The following is a 20679-nucleotide window of genomic DNA, read 5'->3' as shown; positions in this document are numbered from 1 at the left end:
GGGGGGGGACTTCATACTTCATTCTTTCACAGATTTTCGTCAAACTTTATACAAAGGTCAAGTATGAGTATACCTGGGACATCGTTGTGTTTCAGGGTTCCAAGGTCATGGTTGCTTTATATAGAAAATCGTCAACCGATTCAGTGTCATCAGTCATCACTCTAGCTACTTCATTTCTAAACAGGTTTTTGATGAACCTTTTTACACAGAATACCTCGGACATTGTTTTTGTGTTTGATGGTTCCAAGGTTAAGGCCAACATATTTCAGGGTATCAACATCAAAGTGTTTGTAACTATTTATAGAACATCAAACACTGAAACTAATTTCATATGGTGGCGGGGGGGGGGCATTCATGTCTTACAGACAGGTTCTGGTTTGATAAATAAGGTCTTTACAGGCAGGTTCTGGTTTGATATATATGTCTTTATAGACAGGTTCTTGTTTGATGGAGATGTCTTTATAGACAGGTTATGGTTTGATAGATCAGGTCCTTTTAGACAGGTTCTTGTTTGATGAAGATGTCTGATAATTTAGGTTTGGTTTGAGTCGGATGCATACAGATAAATATGAATTTGAGAGAGATTACCTTTATTACCAGGTATTTGTATAAATGTCCTTATACAGGTAAACACTATTGGTTTTATATGGTCCTTATATACAGGTAAAAATTGTATTAGTTTTATCTTGTCCATATATACAGGTAAAAATTGTATTAGTTTTATCTTGTCCATATATACAGGTAAAAGTTGTACTGGTTTTATCTGGTTCCTATATACAGGTTAAATATTGCATTGGTTTTATGTGGTGTTCATAATTTATAGATGTTTTTTTTTTTATAATTTTTAAATAGGTTTTGGTTGAACAGAGATGGTCTTCAGGGACTTGTTGAGATTATATATGCTTGACTTTTATTGTACATCATGTATACACCTGTGATCTGGCACAGAGATCATAGCTGTTATTGATACCAAACCTAATCCGTTTCTGAAATGTAATTCAATATAGATAAATTATGGGATAGATTGTAAAATGTCATTTAGGGGAGAAATTAAAGGAGGATTTACCTTAAGGTTAATGTGTTATATAGGGAGAAATTAACAGGATTTAAGCTAAGGGGAGAAATTAACAGATTATTTCAGGTAAAATTAATTTTAGATAGTGGAGAAATTACCAGAGTATTTAAGGTAGAGGGTGTTTACTGGTACACCATGTATATTGTGTTCCTGGTCTACCACTATATCATTGAACTCTTTAAAAGGGGTGTGGCATCTTACAGACATAATATAAACATCTGAGTCAGCTTTCTCCACACAGACAGCTAGCTACCATGTAGATGTGGATTAGAAAACCAGTTTTAACTAGAAATGTTATCTAGTGTACATGTTGGGCTCAGTAAAAGAAATCTTTTGGGTGATTCTAATTCTCTTATACTTGCCAGTATGAGTGTGTAGATTTTATTTTTATATTAGGACACTAACATATACAGATAGGACAAATTAAACTTATCTAATTATTACCTTTCATTCTATGACATTTTGACAGTAGGAATATCATATTTTTTAATATAAAAAAGTTCTTGAATGGAGACACTTTCATACCCCTTGCCCCCCCACCCTCGATCTTGATAAAGTGTATAGTGAGTGGGTGTGGGTTATAGAACTGTCTGTTAATGTCTGTTTGTAGACACCATTTTAACTTTTAGCTTTATTTGTCACTATTAAATCATTGTTTGCTACAAATAAATAATATGTTTCTTCCGTTTGATAATTACACAGAATAATATGTATTAATGGAATCATTGATCACAGTCTCGCTGGACTGTACTTATTTGTAGAACAACTCTTTGTTACAATAGATCTAGATTGCCTGCTACTATATGCAACAGTTGGCTTATATAAATGGCACTGAATGTCATGGTACTAGTCATTAATTCAATTAAATTGAAGTGGTTGCGAAACGGTTTACGTAGGCTGTCCCTGAGGTAAATGTACCAAGACGAGGATCCAGGGGGCAGCACAGGTCACGTTGTTACATGTACGTGGCTAACATGGAAGTCTCACATTGATACTGTCTAAGCTTAGGTTGCTGCAAAAACTAGTGTATAGTGTATCAGAAGCCTCATCAGGCAGAACTGTGTTTGTTATTTCAGGATGTTCATGATTGCATATACAAAGATCCAGATGTCAATGCCAGCTAGTCTAAGCTTTGTCAGTTGAACAATTTATTAACAATAAATCATAAAAATCATTCAGTTTAAAACCTTTTTATTTTATTGGTCTTGATGTGTTGTGTTTTTGTTACAGACGTTCGAGTTTGACCTAAGTGGTCTAGCCTTAACCGACAGTGATGAGCTTAAGGTCACCATCAAAGACTGGGAAAGGGTCGGCAGGAACAGGTACAGCAGTCCCCGACAGTCCCTAACAGTCCCTATCAGTCCCGAACAGTCCCCAATAGTCCCGGACAGTCCCTAACAGTCCCTATCAGTCAGCGGACAGTCCCTATCAGTCCCCGGACAGTCCCTGACAGTCCCTGACAGTCCCGGAAGTCCCTAACAGTCCCCGACAGTCCTGGAAGTCCCTAACAGTCCCCGCCAGTCCCTGTCAGTCCCCAACAGTCCCTAACAGTCCCCAACAGTCCCTAACAAACCTCATCAGGGACTCATGCTGGAATGGAACTACTATAGTATCATAGACTTTTAGTCCAAGCTGTACCTCAAAACTGAAACCAGCCATCAACAGATATCTTACTAATCTGTTTTTAAGACCACCTCCATTGTGAAACAGAATTTACAAATGAGGGTCATGTCCTTCAGAAATAATGAAAAGTCAGTTTCATATACTGTATTTAAGGACTAACTCAATACCCCAGGGTTTATTGCTGGTAAAATATGTTACTAATACACAGTAATTGTGGAAAATTGATGTAGAATCTGAAAGAGCTATTTATCCACTTTCCACAAATTGAATTAATATGCATCTGTTATTGTTATAGATTTACATCCTCTGTGTATCACATGCCATTATGCCTGCTGTGTACATAAATCACAAAATGAGATATTCTTGTCTAAAACTCTTGTGTATATTTTCTATTTTGGTATAAAAGAAAATCCCCTGTTATCTCCCCTCAAGGGAGACATGCATATATGTTTTCCCACCATCAATCATGTTTCCCTCACACATCTCTAATTGCCACTGGGGAAAAACATTATGCAAAAAAAAAAAAATATGTTACAATCATGCTTCTGTCTTTTCCTTATGGAAACATGATTAATCACAGGGAAAGAAATATTAATGTTTCTCTTGTGCTTCTCTCCTCTCCATTGAGGAACATGACTATTTTATAGGGAAAGAAAAAATAATGTTTCCCTTGTGTTTCTCCCCTCATCCTTGAGGTACATGATTTCACACGGAAAGAAATTTTAATGTTTCCCTCATGCAATACATAAATTACTGTATAGTATTTCTCATCATGTCGTAATCACCCAGACAAAATCTCTCAATTTATTATTAAAGTTGAAGTCTACAATTTTGTAAAAAGAAATCCACTTTCTTCCTACATAGTTAGATTAATGTTGGCCAGCTGTCAAATTTAAGGATCACAAACAAGCATTTTCTACTTGTACAATGAATTTAGCTTTGTCATTCTGAGTAAGGGATTCAGTCATCTTTAATTCATACCTTAAGATAAAAAAAATCTCCCTATAATCAATAAAATTAATTTAAAATGCCTGAGCAGATATAAGAAGATATATTTCATATGAATTTGTAACAGATGCTTCTGAAACACCATGTACATGTACATTGAAACTTTTACTGTAAAATCAATTGATTAACAACACTTGTGCATCACAAGCTGCATAACGTTGTCATCTTCTTGATGTGTGTTCGCCATTTTTGACTGGCAAAGATCATACAGGAAATTTTTATAATACTTTCTCTCTTAATAGTAAGTACCTTCTGTGATATTGCATTTTATTCACCACTTAAATGTTAACTGGTGAAGCTGTGCCCTATGCATTGAGTGGAGCCTGTGTCCTATGTTTTAAGTGGATCTGATCCATATGTTAGTTAGTGTACATGTAATGATGTTTGTGTTTTATACTTTACTGTACAGCCTAATATAATGCCTCTTATTTATACTACAAAGTAAAACCTCAATATAATGTGTATTATCTATACAATACTGTTAAACTCAATATAATGCGTATTATCTATACAATACTGTTAAACTCAATATAATGCGTATTAGCTATACAATACTGTTAAACTCAATATAATGCCCCTCTGAGTGATTTATACTGTACAGTAAAACCTCAATATAATGCCCCTCATTTATAATATATAGTAAAACCTCAATATAATGCCCTCATTTATAATATAAAGTAAAACTTCGATATAATGCCCTCATTTATAAGATATAGTAAAACCTCAATACTCTCATTTATACTATACAATACCACCTCACTATCACAAACCCCAATAATAATATACAATAAAACCTCAATATAATGCCCCTCATTTATACTATATACAATAACACCTCACTATCCCCCCCCCCCTCCCAATTATGATATACAGTTAAACTTCAATATAATGGCCTCATTAATACTATACAATAACACCTCACTACCACACACACCAATAATAATATACAGTAAAACTTCAATATAATGCCCCTCATTTATACTATACAATAACACCTCGCTATCACACACCCCAATAATAATATACAGTAAAACTTCAATATAAGCCCTCATTTATACTATACAATAACACTTCACTATCACACACCCCAATTATGGTATACAGTAAAACTTCAATATAATGCCCCCATTTATACTATACAATAACAACTCACTATCACTCACCCCAATAATAATATACAGTAAAACTTCAATATAAGCCCTCATTTATACTATACAATAACACTTCACTATCACACTCCCCAATTATGATATACAGTAAAACTTTAATATGCCCTCATTTATACTATACAATAACACTTCACTATCACACTCCCCAATTATGATATACAGTAAAACTTTAATATGCCCTCATTTATACTATACAATAACACTTCACTATCACACACCCCAATTATGATATACAGCAAAACTTCAATATAATGCCCCTCATTCATACTATACAATATAACCTCACTATAACACCCCAAATTATGATATACAGTTAAACTTCAATATAATGGCCTCATTAATACTATACAATAACACCTCACTACCACCCACACCAATAATAATATACAGTAAAACTTCAATCTAATGCGCCTCATTTATACTATACAATAACACCTCGCTATCACACACCCCAATAATAATATACAGTAAAACTTCAATATAAGCCCTCATTTATACTATACAATAACACTTCACTATCACACACCCCAATTATGGTATACAGTAAAACTTCAATATAATGCCCCCATTTATACTATACAATAACAACTCACTATCACTCACCCCAATAATAATATACAGTAAAACTTCAATATAATCCCTCATTTATACTATACAATAACACCTCACTATCACAAACTCCAACAATAATATACAATAAAACCTCAATATAATTCCCTCATTTATACTATACAATATAACACCTCACTATCACACCCCCCAATAATAATATAAAGTAAAACTTCAATATAATGCCCTCATTTCTACTATACAATAACACCTCACTATCACAAACTCCAACAATAATATACAATAAAACCTCAATATAATGCCCCTCATTTATACTATATACAATAACACCCCCCTACCCCCCCCCCCCTCCCAATTATGATATACAGTTAAACTTCAATATAATGGCCTCATTAATACTATACAATAACACCTCACTACCACCCACACCAATAATAATATACAGTAAAACTTCAATATAATCCCTCATTTATCCTATACAATAACACCTCACTATCACACACCCCAATAATAATAAATAGTAAAACTTCAATAAAATGCCCCTCATTTATACTATACAATAACACCCCACTATCACACACCCCAATAATAATAAATAGTAAAACTTCAATAAAATGCCCCTCATTTATACTATACAATAACACCTCACTATCACAAACTCCAACAATAATATACAATAAAACCTCAATATAATGCCCCTCATTTATAATATATAGTAAAACCTCAATATAATGCCCTCATTTATAATATAAAGTAAAACTTCGATATAATGCCCTCATTTATAAGATATAGTAAAACCTCAATACTCTCATTTATACTATACAATACCACCTCACTATCACAAACCCCAATAATAATATACAATAAAACCTCAATATAATGCCCCTCATTTATACTATATACAATAACACCTCACTATCCCCCACCCCCTCCCAATTATGATATACAGTTAAACTTCAATATAATGGCCTCATTAATACTATACAATAACACCTCACTACCACACACACCAATAATAATATACAGTAAAACTTCAATATAAGCCCTCATTTATACTATACAATAACACTTCACTATCACACACCCCAATTATGATATACAGTAAAGCTTTAATATGCCCTCATTTATACTATACAATAACACTTCACTATCACACACCCCAATTATGATATACAGTAAAACTTCAATATAATGCCCCTCATTCATACTATACAATATAACCTCACTATAACACCCCAAATTATGATATACAGTTAAACTTCAATATAATNCCCCCCCAATTATGATATACAGTAAAACCTCAATAGAAAGGCCCTAATCTATCCCATACAGGAAACCTTGATATAAAGCCCCTTGTTCCCTTCATATAGTACGCATGGATATTCAGAGAAAGTGTTTTTGTCATGCCCACACAACTCCAATAACCCAGGTGGAGAATAAATTGGTCTGTGGTGGATGTTGTGGTATCTGTGCTGTAGCATTCAAGTGAGGTGGCACTATGAATGATACCGTTGGAAGCATGGTCCCACTACAAACAGAACACAATACACCTCCCGTACACACAATGACATAGGCATACACACATAGGGAGATAATAGCCAGGTGGCATAGGACTAGTAGTTTGCGCATGATAAGGCAGCTCCTGCTAATTCCTCAAAAATTGTATTGATTAATGTATATGCTAATTGCATTGTATGTCTATGAACTATAAATCGCTTTAGAGTGGCTTAGTTATGTTAGTTGGATAGGGGGCTATATCAAATGATGTATATAAGAGTAGGAGTCAATCGCAACAAGCTCAGGATAAGTTGAATCTTATTTATTGGGTATGTCTACCGGTTTCGCCCAAACAGTGGGCTTCTTCAGGACCTGTATAGTTTAATGATGTATATTATTTATTATTTTATTATTTATTCATATAATGTGTTTGATGATATATATCACTATATATCAATATGAATATATGAGTTGTACCATGTGTTATTTGTATTACAGACTGCTCGGTCAGGTGACGATTCCTCTCCGTAACCTCATTAGGAAAGGATCAGAGCAGCTCTCGTCAAACCTTAATGACAAAAACAATGTCTGCCTGCCCGTGAGTGTACACAGGTCCTATATTGAATGTAGAATGTAGACCTTTTTCTTATCGTAGAAAATTTGTATTACAATAACAGTGCTGATTGATGATATATTGCACACAATTTGAAGCAATCGATCACAAGGTGTGAAATTGACTTAACAGGGGATCCATGTTTTACTGGTATTAAAACACATCTTGTGTAAGATACATATCAATATAAAGGATTTACTTAAACATTTTCAGTGTGGTTATAAATTCTGAGGAAACAAATGACTCTACAATTTGAAGGTAGACATTATTTGAATGTGTCACTTATGATGAAGTTAAACGGTGTGTTTTTCAGTCATCACAGATAAATATGAAGCTGTCGTACAAACCTCCTGCGGGGGCTGCAAAGTCTGCAGGTGTGGCGGCTGTCAGTAAGTTATTTCTTTAACACACCTTCATACACCTGTGTTTGTTTGTCTTTCGATAATCAATTTCATTCCTATCCCTCTACTTTTAGTTTGAACCTTAATATACACAAGATAAAACGTAAGATTGAATGTCAATGAACTTACTAAAAGCCTTAGAATAACTGAGCCATGGAGTTTCCGATCCATAAGAAATGGTGATTTTTGTGTGTGGAAATGTTCCTATAATGGCATTTCAAACTGATCACGGTGTGGAAATTTTCATGTTATCAATGGTTCTGAAATCTATATATCTATATTCCTGCGAAAAATATCCACTTTTGAAGTATAGATATACATGTAACCAAACATTGACTTAGTCTAGACTGGAAAAATAGCAGTATACAATATCATGTTATACAGCCAGTCAATCTGAAGTGGTTGGAGATATGACTGAAATTGGAAATGAAGAGATGGAGGAGGAGGAGGAAGAGGAAGAACCAGGACCTCCCGTAATTGACCCGGCCACAGGTCAAGTTGTGCCAAAAAAGAAAAAGAAGCGAAGGGCACCCAGGCGTGGTTTACTCAAAAATCTGTCCACTAAAGCTACAGACTTTCAGGTATTACTCTTCATCAAAACTTTATATGTTCATTGTGACGCATACACCAACATATTTTTTCTAAATGAAAAATATGTACCATCGACTGATCATCATTATTTTGTAAGATTTTCATAATTATAATAACATAAAAATATAACAATTTGGTCATTAAGATTGAGATTTTGAGGTCCTTAAATATTTATCATGTCATAGCTGTTAATAGGACGTAAATCACAAACAAAACAAACATTGAGAATTTACAAGCCTGTCACATCTTGTCAGTAAACCATTTCATTCTGCCCTGCCAGGAAGTGGAACGGGGCAGTGTTACCCTTATATTTATCCATACATATTCTGGACATCTGTTTCTGAAGTTATTAGAATACTCAGCAACAAACCCCATAAACCTGTGATCTGTTTGACCTATTGCTGGGGCCTCGTTAGAGATAACACCTTTGTTTCAGTCTGTATAATGCTGTATATATTCTCTACAACTGGGTCACATTTGTTTTTACATTTATGGAATTTTTGAAGTGCCTACACATGTGACACAAATACTTTGTATAAAATGTTTTTCGTGCATATAATAAAGACATGTACAATAGGCATTGACCGAAATGGTTTAGTATTGATCAAACTATTAAATTTCTCGCAACTAAAGGCAATCTAAACTAAAATTTACATTATCAGTGGATTTTGATCTTCCTGTTGTAATACAATTCATAATTAAATCATGATTTGGTGGTGTTAGGTTAACAAATTCATGAATTAAATAAAACCAAATTTTTAGGATGAATTTAAAGATTTCTTACAAGATAAAGGCTTTCCTGAAGTTTAATATCAGGCTTGGCTGTCTCGTGATGCAGGTTGCATGTTATTGATGATGAATTGAAGCTTTGTTGACACACCTATGTACATTATTGACAAGTGTCGTCAAGAAGTAGAGGCCCTGGTAACATGTGTCTTTCGTCAATACCAAGCATTGTCTGTTATTAAAGGAATACTGTATTTACGTAATCATGTCAACTACGTGGAATAAATAATAAATAATAACACAGAACACTGTACTTGATAATCTGTAATCCTATTGAGGATAAAATTTCACCAGACGCAGAAAAGTGTCCTAATCAATGATTTATCTACAAACAGACTTGGGAAAGGCGTTTTAAAATTATTCATTGTTCTATCCACTTCCGAAAGAAAAGTTTTCATTTTCATGGCTAAATATTTTTCTTTTATACACAAAAAAAATGTTTTTGTTCATCGATCAGCAATTTTTTTTTACAAAAAAATGTACCAAAAACATCCTCAATACAATCCTTAAAAACAAACTTAAGAGAATTGTTTCTTTAAATGAGGTGAAACACCAAAGGTCAGTGTAATCAAATGTGAAAGGTCAAGTTTGGTTTCAAGTTCCTGACCATTTTGACTACTGAATACCAGGACATTTTTGCCCTTTGACAGTTAAATCCACTTTTCACCCAATAATAAATTTGCCCATCACAGTTAATTACTTCCTGTATGTATATTTTGTTGTTTACAAATGTTTGCTGTAATTATAAATTCGCCCTCCGTAAAAAAGGCAAAAATTAAAATGCATCGAAAAATGTCCTGTATACAGTATTTCTTCTCTTGATTTGCCTCACTTTGGAATCCTGAAATGGATACTCCTTATAAGGAATTTGTCTTGTAAACCAAGTGCTTGATATTCTTAGGTACGAGTGAAGATCATTGAGGCACGACAACTCCAGGGCGCCAATATACAGCCAGTGTGTAAAGTGACAGTATACAATCAAACCAAGCAGACACGAGTGAAAAAGTCAACAAACAGCCCCTACTTTAACGAGTCGTTCTTCTTTAACTTCCATTGCTCACCAGCAGAGCTGTTTGATGAGCTCATAGAATTCCAGGTGAGATAGGGTGATAGTTCTATCTGAACTGAAATTTAAATGTTTCGTTCTGTTTTACAATATTCGCTACTGATGACAAAATTAGGATTTAACTTTTGTCATTGACAACATGATGTGTCTTTTAACAAAACATGTTTTTACTCTTCCCAGTTGTAATGCCTGTTTGACAGAATAATAATATTGCAAAATGTCACGAATGTAGCAGAACTGGACTTGGTCGATTTTTGGTGAAAGAGGTCGGGGAGTCCTGGGTAGGAACCCTTGTGTAGCTGTCGCATTTCTATTTATCTTGTAACACACAAAAAAATGTTAATGTTGTTCAGCTTAACTAGAAATTGATTGTTTTACTAACCAATGCTATACAGGTTTGTCCATATCTGCTGTAGTTTTACAGAAATGTAATAAGCCCTACTTTCAGTCCAGAGATGATGTGTTTGTCCCCTGGGCCTACAGCAGGATAAATATGGTAATGTGTTACTGAGGCCTCCTTGTTTGTCCCCTGGGCCTACAGCAGGATAAATACAATATTGTGTTACAGAGGGCTCCTTGTTTGTCCCCTGGGCCTACAGCAGGATAAATACGGTATTGTGTTACTGAGGGCTCCTTGTTTGTCCCCTGGGCCTACAGCAGGATAAATATGGCATTGTGTTACTGAGGGCTCCCTGTTTGTCCCCACTCTGGTTTTTATGAAGCTGATTATTTTTGTTGAACATTTTTTAGGTGTTCAACTCCAGACGACTGCGGTCTGATGCTTTAATAGGCTCATTCAAGGTAAGTGTGTGACACAGGGATGGAATGCTTCCTGGTTGATTTAAATAAAAAGAAGTAAAAAAGACCATTAAACAATCAATGAGGACATTTCTCTATTTACTTATTGAGCTGTATCTCGGCTACATGTCTTATTTATATCAAATCGAACAGCATTAACAAATTCTTGTTCTTAATTCCACTATTGAATCACGGCAATAACATTGTTATTGTTTCTGATATTTTTTTCATTATCTTAACCCTACATAAGGACTTTTTATTCTTTTTAAATACATATAAAATAAATTAGACACAGATTTGCTATTCACTACTCAAATGAAAAATTAATATTCTGATAAAAATAGTTTAAAAATATGTATCTGCATTACTTGTTACACATAACAGTTGAGTTGTTTCATATTTGCAGTGTGATATCGGGATGGTGTTTATAGAACAGAAACACGCCCTCATCAACAAATGGCTGTTGCTTAGCGATGCCAGTGACACGATGGCTGGGGCCAAAGGCTACCTCAAAGTCTGCGCCTGTGTCATAGGACCAGGAGACGAAGCACCGGTAAAAAAATCTTATAATAATTATATGAAAAAATTAAAGAGGCCCTGTCAAGAAAAAAAATTTCTCTTGATCACCTTACGACAATAGATCTGGAACTAGAGTATTTGTTGAGATAATAATGTCACAAATAAACCGGTATTCAAAATAATTCACAGTAAATAAGAGCCTAGTGAAACATCCAGAGGTCATCATAGAGTACCCACTGTAATTTAAAAGTGGTTTTAAAGAGATGGGTTATCAAAGATTTTATTTCTGTAAGTGACGGTGCATGTTTCGGAACAGACGATAAAATGTCAAACTGTGACCTGAGTTGATTGGCTTGTTTGTATGTATTACATATTTTACCACATGTTCACTAATTAAGATTTAATGATGGAAAGTTATCATTAATACTGACATTAGATATAAAACAGAATCATGTCACAATTAAATCATAGTCATGCTTCTTTTCATTCATAATTTTATTAATATTTCAGAGCTTCAAAGCTGCTGGGGGAAAGGATGAAAGTGATGATATTGAAAGGTACTATCCCTCATGGGATTTCTTCGAAAAAATGTTTCGTAAACAAAATTAATATTTTCCAATGCACAGTTTTGCACCGGATTGTATTGTGCCTTCATTTATCCTACGTTTAAAATGTTTTTCAGATGTGTCATTTGAATATTTGTATTCGCTGTAAAAAATTCAAGCTTGAATTAAATTCAATCTCACCAAAAAACCCACCATAAACTTAGTTATACATGTAGTTGATATCAGAATTAAAATTCTTTAGAACTTTGAGGATGTTATAATTAAAGACAAAATGTAATGAAGTTAAACGTATTGATTGCCACAGTAACCTGCTGAGACCTTCTGGCGTTCAGTTGAGACCTGCTACCTTTACTCTAAAACTGTTTGGAGCAGAGGACATTCCAAGAAGTAAGTAAAATAAAAACCACTCAAAGAAATATAATGTTATACCTTCTATTATTTTTTTGATAATTAAGTCATCAAGGATTTCTCATTTTGTTGTTCAATGAATAATACTCTTAGTGAACCCTAATTTCCTATGGGAGGTGATGGGTACCGACCTTGTCCCCTGTTATTCTTACTGAACCCTATATTCCTATGGGAGGTGATGGGTACCGGCCTTGTCCCCTGTTATTTTTAATGAACCCTATATTCCTATGGGAGGTGATTGATACCGGCCTCGTCCCCTGTTATTCTTACTGAACCCTATATTCCTATGGGGGGTGATAGGTACCGGCCTCGTCCCCTGTTATTCTTACTGAACCCTATATTCCTACACTGGGTCAATGACAGAGGCCTCGTCCCCTATTATTCTTACTGAACGCGTTAACCCTATATATATATTCCTATGGGAGGTGATTGATACCGGCCTCGTCCCCTGTTATTCTAACTGAACCCTTTATTCCTATGGGGAGTGATGGGTACCGGCCTCGTCCCCTGTTATTCTTACTGAACCCTATATTCCTATGGGAGGTGATGGGTACCGGCCTCATCCCCTGTTATTCTTAATGAACCCTGTATTCCTATGGGAGGTGATGGGTACCGGCCTCGTCCCCTGTTATTCTTACTGAACCCTATATTCCTATGGGAGGTGATGGGTATCGCCTCGTCCCCTGTTATTCTTACTGAACCTTATATTCCTATGGGAGGTGATTGATACCGGCCTTGTCCCCTATTATTCTTACTGAACCCTATATTTCTATGGGAGGTGGTTGATACCGGCCTTGTCCCCTATTATTCTTACTGAACCCTATATTCCTATGGGAGGTGATTGATACCGGCCTCGTCCCCTATTATTCTTACTGAACCCTATATTCCTATGGGAGGTGATTGATACCGGCCTCGCCCCTTTTATTAGGTCACCTGAGCTTTAGCTTTATCTCAGGTGACCTATTTCTATGCGTGTTCATCCATCGGCGTCCATCGGCGTCCGTCGTCGTCTGGCGTCCGGCGTTGTCCGGCGTCCGACTTCCGGCTTCCGGCGTCTGTCGTCCGTTAAAATTTTACATTTTCAACTTAAGCTGGAATACTGGCAAAGGGATTTCATTAATATTTCATGGGAAGGTTACTGACATCTCCCTGACCAAGTGTTGTTATTTTTCGGGTCGATCAGAAATCCAATATGGCCGCTACGGACGCCATTTTGAAAAACTATTTCCAACCTAAAGTCAAGTTCGACTGGGCTGATTGAACTGAAACTTTGTAGGAATGATCGACTTATGGTCCTGACAAAGTGATGTTATTTTTCGGGGCGATCAGAAATTCAATATGGCCGCCACGGCCGCCATTTTGAAAAAAGTATTTCAAACTTAAAAACAAGTTCTAATAGGCCGATTTAATTGAACCTTGGTCTAGGAATGATCAGCTCATGGTCCTGACAAACTTAAGTTAACGTTATACTTAACTTTTTTGTACTCAAATTGGTACATATTTCAACAACAAAAATAAATACTGTAGGACTCAGGTGACCGTTTAGGCCCATGGACCTCTTGTTCTTACTGAACCCTATATTCCTTCACTGGGTCAATGACATAGGCCTCAACCCCTATGATTCTTCTTGAACCCTTAATTCCTGTATTAAAGCAATAACAAAATACACAACACGTGTCTGACCTTGACTTCCAGTGGACCCAAACTTCCTACAGGGAGTTAAGAAGGTGTTTGGTATTGGTGAGGAACAGAAAGAACTCGTGGATCCTTACTTTGTCTTCTCATTTGCTGGAAAAGAGGCGAGTATAAATTAAAAAAACAAGTATTTAAAATAATAGGAAAGATGGAGCAATAACATGTAGATTCCATTATATATTTATGGTTTAGATGTATTCGCTAGCTAGGCTAGCCGTCATCAGAACATTGGTATATGGACAAAGTGTTGGATTACAATATCACAATATATGAATATTAGTTAAAAAGGGTCCTACATACCTTAGGGTCAAAACACTTAACAAAATTCTAGAATTCGAGAATGTATTTATATGCATGGAGTAGGTGAATTTTGTTCAAAAATATAAGATGTTCATCATAGAAACAGAATCATGTCTGTTTATTTACAAATAAAAGTGAATGAATTTCATTCTGCTAAAGACTGCAATGATAAGCTTTAAAGAAATATATTGTTCTGTTGAAATGATTTATGATATGTTAATAAATTGTTATTTACCAACAGATTCATTCAAAAACAATGTACTCTAACGACCATCCTGACTGGAACCAGGTGCTACGTCTCGGGCTTCAGGTAATTACATATACAGCACTCCATATCTTGATCATGTAGTTTATAGTTGTATTAACACTGCTTCATGTTTAGATCACGGTAGACGAAAAACATATTTTGTTTCAATGAAGTTTCATAATATTGAAATTTATGGTAAAACAGTTAAACACTTCAGATTCAAGATTATTAAAATGAGCAAACAAAGTAAAAAAAAGGTGAACTAGGGATTAGAGTTGTGATTGATACACTTATTAATTGTAAGTTAGAGATCAGGATTTTGTTTTATGCATTTACTTATCATTAAATATTTTCTTAAGTTTGGTTCATACTTGTTGTCCAAACTGAAGAAGAAAAAAAAATGAAAATTTGAAACTGCAAAATATAATTGATTACATTCTTTTGTGACTTCTGAAGTTCTGTTCAAATACTTGTACAAATATTTTTGTTGAACTTTTTAGATCATCATTCATCTGATATATAGATTCACTTTAAATTCTTTTTTTGATTAAATGAGTAATAAAGGTTTATTTACCAAATGCTCTTTAATTGTTAATTGATATATATTAGTTGTTATTGGTTTGTAAAAACACCTATTGTATCCCTGTTGTAGTTCCCATCTATGTGTGAGCGGCTTAAATTTAGTGTCAAAGACTGGTATGTATACACATTTTGCTACGTCTTGTTTAATTTGTTACATTTTATTCAAAATATTTCTTAGTTTTCAAAGACAATTGATTTGCATAACTTGTACCATCAATAATTCTGTTTTGATATCAATATGATGAACATTTTCAAACAATTTTAATAATTACCACTTGTTGTCATCTTATCTTCTATTGAATAGGATCGTATGTTTTAGATAGTTTATGATTTAGTCTTATGTATAATTTAGTCAATATATACATGAATTAGTTGTTATGTATATAAATTAGTAAAATATGTGCATAAATCAATTGATATGTACATAAATTAGTCTAAATTTGTCTTTATACATCAATTAGTCAATCTGTACATGATTTATAAAATGTACATACATCAATTGATATGTACATGAATTAGTCCGTAGTCCAACCTATAGAAAGTAGGTTTCAATTTTTTGGTGTATTTTGTGTTCTTGTATTTGTAATTAGAAAATGACCTCAATGCTTATTACCAGTTAGATGATAGCTTTCTCTTGTTATATCTTATAGCTTAGGTTAACATTGTATCAGATATTGATGTAATATGATATTCTGTGATTAGAATCATGATACCTGTGATTTTAATCATGATCACTGTGATTGTAATCATGATACATATAATTATAATAATGATACCTGTTATCATAATCATGATACCTGTGATTGTTATCATGATACCTGTGATTGTAATCACGAGTCATTACTAACATGCGACCCCAGATTTTAATCTAGTAAAATTTGAATGTTTAACAGTGTTTGCAAATGGTAACCAATTTCTGTGAAGTAATTGTCACTGGTATACACTTCTAATGATGAAAACCAGCATTGTTTATTATCAGGATTTATTGACTAGTGTAATTACCCAAAAGTCGTACCATTATTAGGTCTTCATAGCTACAGCTGACCACTGATAAGACAAGCTTGTAAAAAGTAGGTCAAGTCATTGAAAAGTAGGTCAAGTCATTGAAAAGTAGGTCAAGTCACTACTGGCCTAAATCTAGATTTGTCTCCATGTGAAGATCCATTAGCTACATTTACCAAATATTGTATTGGAAGAATATGATAAGATTGATAGGTCTTGAGGGATTAATACGAAAAAAGAAAAAAAATTGCTGTATTACTATATCTCTAAAAATTCCATACAATAAAAGAGAAAGAAGCAAGGTCTTAACAGTGACAAAGTGGTACAACTTAATCTTCATCAATAAACTCCATCAGCAGGAAGTGCATGATGTTGACAAGGAATGCTAGCTCGTCGCTGCTCTGCTACCTCCCCAAGCAGCCTGTTTGCATGCTGTTCTCCCCTTAATTTCAGCATGATTTGATTCTTTAGGTTATGATTGAACATAGAACTCACCCAAAACCTACAGCATTGGTCTTAGTTGTTGATATTGGTGACTAAATTTAACTAATGGTATCAGTGATTAACGGAGAGGGTATTAGGTGTTTCTTTGAGTGTGGGCTACTGATCTATTTCACATACTGATAATTATGCCGATCCCTAGTAACATAATGAAATTACCTGATTTAAACTTTATATTCCGAGTGTCAAGATCCACCTACCATATCTATATGTTTTCCTGAGTGACAAGGTCAACTAAACGCTCATTTACTAAATCCTGAGTAGTGCATTATGCTTTCAGTATCTGTTTGTGCTTTATCCTGAGTGACAAGATCACTAATTCTAATGCTTGGTAGTTTTAATTACTGAAAGTTCATTGTTAGGAAGTGAATATTGAATTTGAATGCTCAGTAAAACAGTTGTTAACATTATCTGCCATCGTGTGACAAGCTGCTAGATTTCCAAAGCATCACATCTGTCATTTTAATTGCCTTTCTTTAATTTCTACCAGAAATCTTTTTTGTTCTCACTTTTCACTTCAACTTCAGAATTTCTTATTTGAAGTTGCAGCTATTGACAAATCACAGAATGCCTTGTTTTGCTATTCAGTACATTTTGTTCTTTTGATTTTCTCATCACAAGAATGTTTTGCTTTTTTTGAGAATTCCTCTTTGTAATGAATCGCATTTCCTTACAGATTCACTCCAGGGCTCACGATGTACATGTATATTTAACGTGTCTGGCGTTAGGATCTCTTCGGGGCTACACTAGGGGATGGGAATATTGGGATCTGATGTTCACAAGTCAAGGTCATACATTGGGTTCTAAAGTTCACAGGTCATGGTCATATATTGAGTTCTGATCGCAGGTCGTCATATTTGATTCTGACGTTCATATGTTAAGGTCATACATCTAGTTCTGATTGCAAGTCAAGGTCAAACATTTGATTATGGATTTCACAAGTCAAGGTCAAGGTCATTAATTGATTCCAGTGTTCCTAAGTTAAGATATAATATTGAATTCTGAACATCAAAATCGATGCAATCATATCATTTCTGATGATTAAAGGTAAAGGTCATTTGTATTAATGGTCAAATAGGGTAATGTCAAAGGTCATGACATATAAAAGTTGCACAGACTCCCCGTTTGATGTTGTCTGGACATCTCTTCTTTGATATTTGAGATTTCTCTTACGGTTGGACTAGTGACTTAAGGAATCCATTGACTGGGGTACAGTGTACTTCATTGAGCACACCACTAGTAGATGTTGGTTCTCATCCTCCATTGTATAATTCATTGTAGTTTACAAAGATTGTTTAGACTGAAACAAATTCAGTTCAGAAACGTCTTTTAAGGTTTTTGGTTTTTATTTTTCATTCTAAACAAATTGGGATGAGTTTGTATTGTTTCAAAGTATTTCCACTTAAATTACACATTACACAACCGATATTCAATATTTGAAGCCAAAGCCTAAGACACATGTATTTCTAAGGTCATCGTGAGTCCTGCCTGCCTTACGTTTAGCTGTTTTTAGCATGTGTGGCACACGTATTCTATATTTAACGGTTACGTTACCGTAGGGACCGGATCAGTGAAGACGATACAATCTGTGCTGGCACCGTTGGTATTCCTCTCATCTCACGGAACACAGCAGGGGAACAGGGTTGGTTTCCACCGTTATTGTAGTAACCATGGGGACAACAGGTTAAACAGATATCTTCTGTTTCCTTATATCGTGACCAAATTTGTCTGTGATCGGGCAGTTTTCAAAATTCAATTTCTGGCCCTTATACCGTGATTTTCATGCTTTACAAACGTGACGAAAATAATTGAAGCGCTGAAAACAACATATTATGTTGAGGAGCTAAAATTCAGAATTAGATAAACTTTGGGTAAATGAATATCAAAATATTGGAAAAGAATCCCTTTCAATCTGTGTAAAGTTTGGATAAAAAAGATAAAGTCAGAAATGGAAATGAGAAGTATTATTTCTGTTTGACCTTGTTAGCAAGCTTGTTTCCATGGTGACCATTGCCATACCCTGTTCTTGTCTGGCAGCAGACAGCCTTTGCTTTGTTCAAACCCTGCAACACTAATCACCTCCTTCACTCTATTGTACCTCACTTACAACTTAATCCATCCTATATATATTTCATGTATTTTTTTTAATTATTTCTCTTGTGTAACAACTTTTTTTGGATGCTGTTCATTCCTACTACTTATATCATTCAAGATTTTATAAAACAGTTGCATGTACAAAGTGTATTTTTATACAAAGTATGTAACCAAATCAATTATGTAATCAGATGAATTCATTGTCAGAAATATTTCTTACATAAGTACCGTAGCCATTGTTAATTTTAATCTTTTGGTGGCTGTAAACTATTCTTGAAGTTCCAGTTCTCAGTACAGTCATTTTTTCTAGGGAGAATATCAGATATGATGAAAATTTCTATTTAAAACATTCAGGTACCCTACACATTATCCCTGCTGTCAACAGATGGCTTTGTCCCGGATACAAAATATAATAGTTGTAGAAAATTGTTTCCGAAAACAAATTAAAAGAAATTTCAAAATTTGAATTTGAATGAATAGCTTTAGAAAATATAATGAGGATGAGAGCGTCTTGATGAGCTATTTAAATATTTTATTTCTGAACAGGTCAGAATGAAAGTGGTATTTTAAATTACACTAAGACTGTACAGTAAAAGTACAGTGTAAGCACGTTCAATGTAATTAGTTGTTTTACAAACACTGAGAATTGATTGAATTTGAAATTGACCAATATCATTTTTTTTTTAATTTTTTGAAATAAAGGTTTGGTAAAGAGCTGTAAAACATATTACTGTGTAGAGCAATTTTATCAGCTGAGACAATATCTACCTGTTTTGACATTTGTAAAACAATATTGGTCACTCTAGCTACAGGGTAAAAAATGGGGGAAAAAAGTTACTTCGTTACTTGTATTTATTTTACTAGTTAGATAACATGGTAAAAATTTGATCCTTGTCGAACCTCTGTATGACAGTTATAATCTGTCACTTAAAATTCTAACCAGGGCCGTTTTTGTTTCAATGGTTGAACCAGTTGGACCACAGTTGTTCGTTTATTAAATAAGGTCGGGCCTAGTAATCTGATGCTGCTCTCAGGCGAACCTTGACAAAGCCTTGCAAGGCCTGCATAAACATTTGCAAGTCTGTCAGGATTTATACCCAAAATTGTTACATTTAAAAACGGACAGGCCCCTGATGCCACTGTACATCAACAGATTCCATGATAAACAATAACAATAAAAAAAAAAAGATTATTTTTTAGTATCTATATATTACTTTTTACTCGCATGTACAGACTGGGGAGTAGATCTGTCGTATGCCCCTATCATAGGCCTAAGAGAAAACTGACAGTAAAGAAGGCTAATTACCTGGTGTTACGAGGTCATCTAGCTGTACATTGTGATAATCTATAATGGTATCAGGCACTCCCTATATAATCTACAACCAGATGTCAACAAATAAAAACAGCTCTCTCTACTCATCAACATTTTAGTATGTATTGGTGCAGTACTTTGAAGATATAAGATTTTACTATCACAAGCAGCCTGTTTTATTATCACCAAGGACCCTGAGTCTGTTGAAACAGATCACCCAGAGTATATCTTGGGATGATGGAGTGTAGGTTAAAGA

General features: G+C 34.5%; 1 protein-coding gene across 1 annotated transcript in view; it reads left to right on the top strand.

Annotated features, from left to right (window-relative positions):
- The window catches only part of LOC110466398 (myoferlin-like), a 102818-nt gene that overhangs the window by 22644 nt on the left and 59495 nt on the right, over positions 1-20679 (top strand). Inside the window, exons 3-14 of the mRNA XM_021522851.1 lie at positions 2306-2397; positions 7441-7540; positions 7869-7944; positions 8341-8537; positions 10235-10429; positions 11150-11200; positions 11604-11750; positions 12227-12273; positions 12587-12669; positions 14386-14489; positions 14927-14995; positions 15585-15628. Of these exons, the coding sequence (XP_021378526.1) occupies positions 2306-2397; positions 7441-7540; positions 7869-7944; positions 8341-8537; positions 10235-10429; positions 11150-11200; positions 11604-11750; positions 12227-12273; positions 12587-12669; positions 14386-14489; positions 14927-14995; positions 15585-15628 (1205 nt within the window). The remainder of the gene's footprint in view (positions 1-2305; positions 2398-7440; positions 7541-7868; positions 7945-8340; positions 8538-10234; positions 10430-11149; positions 11201-11603; positions 11751-12226; positions 12274-12586; positions 12670-14385; positions 14490-14926; positions 14996-15584; positions 15629-20679) is intronic.

Source organism: Mizuhopecten yessoensis, unplaced genomic scaffold (assembly GCF_002113885.1).
Source record: "Mizuhopecten yessoensis strain PY_sf001 unplaced genomic scaffold, ASM211388v2 scaffold11133, whole genome shotgun sequence".
Taxonomy (NCBI): domain Eukaryota; kingdom Metazoa; phylum Mollusca; class Bivalvia; order Pectinida; family Pectinidae; genus Mizuhopecten; species Mizuhopecten yessoensis.
This window is presented reverse-complemented; position numbering and strand designations above follow the sequence as displayed.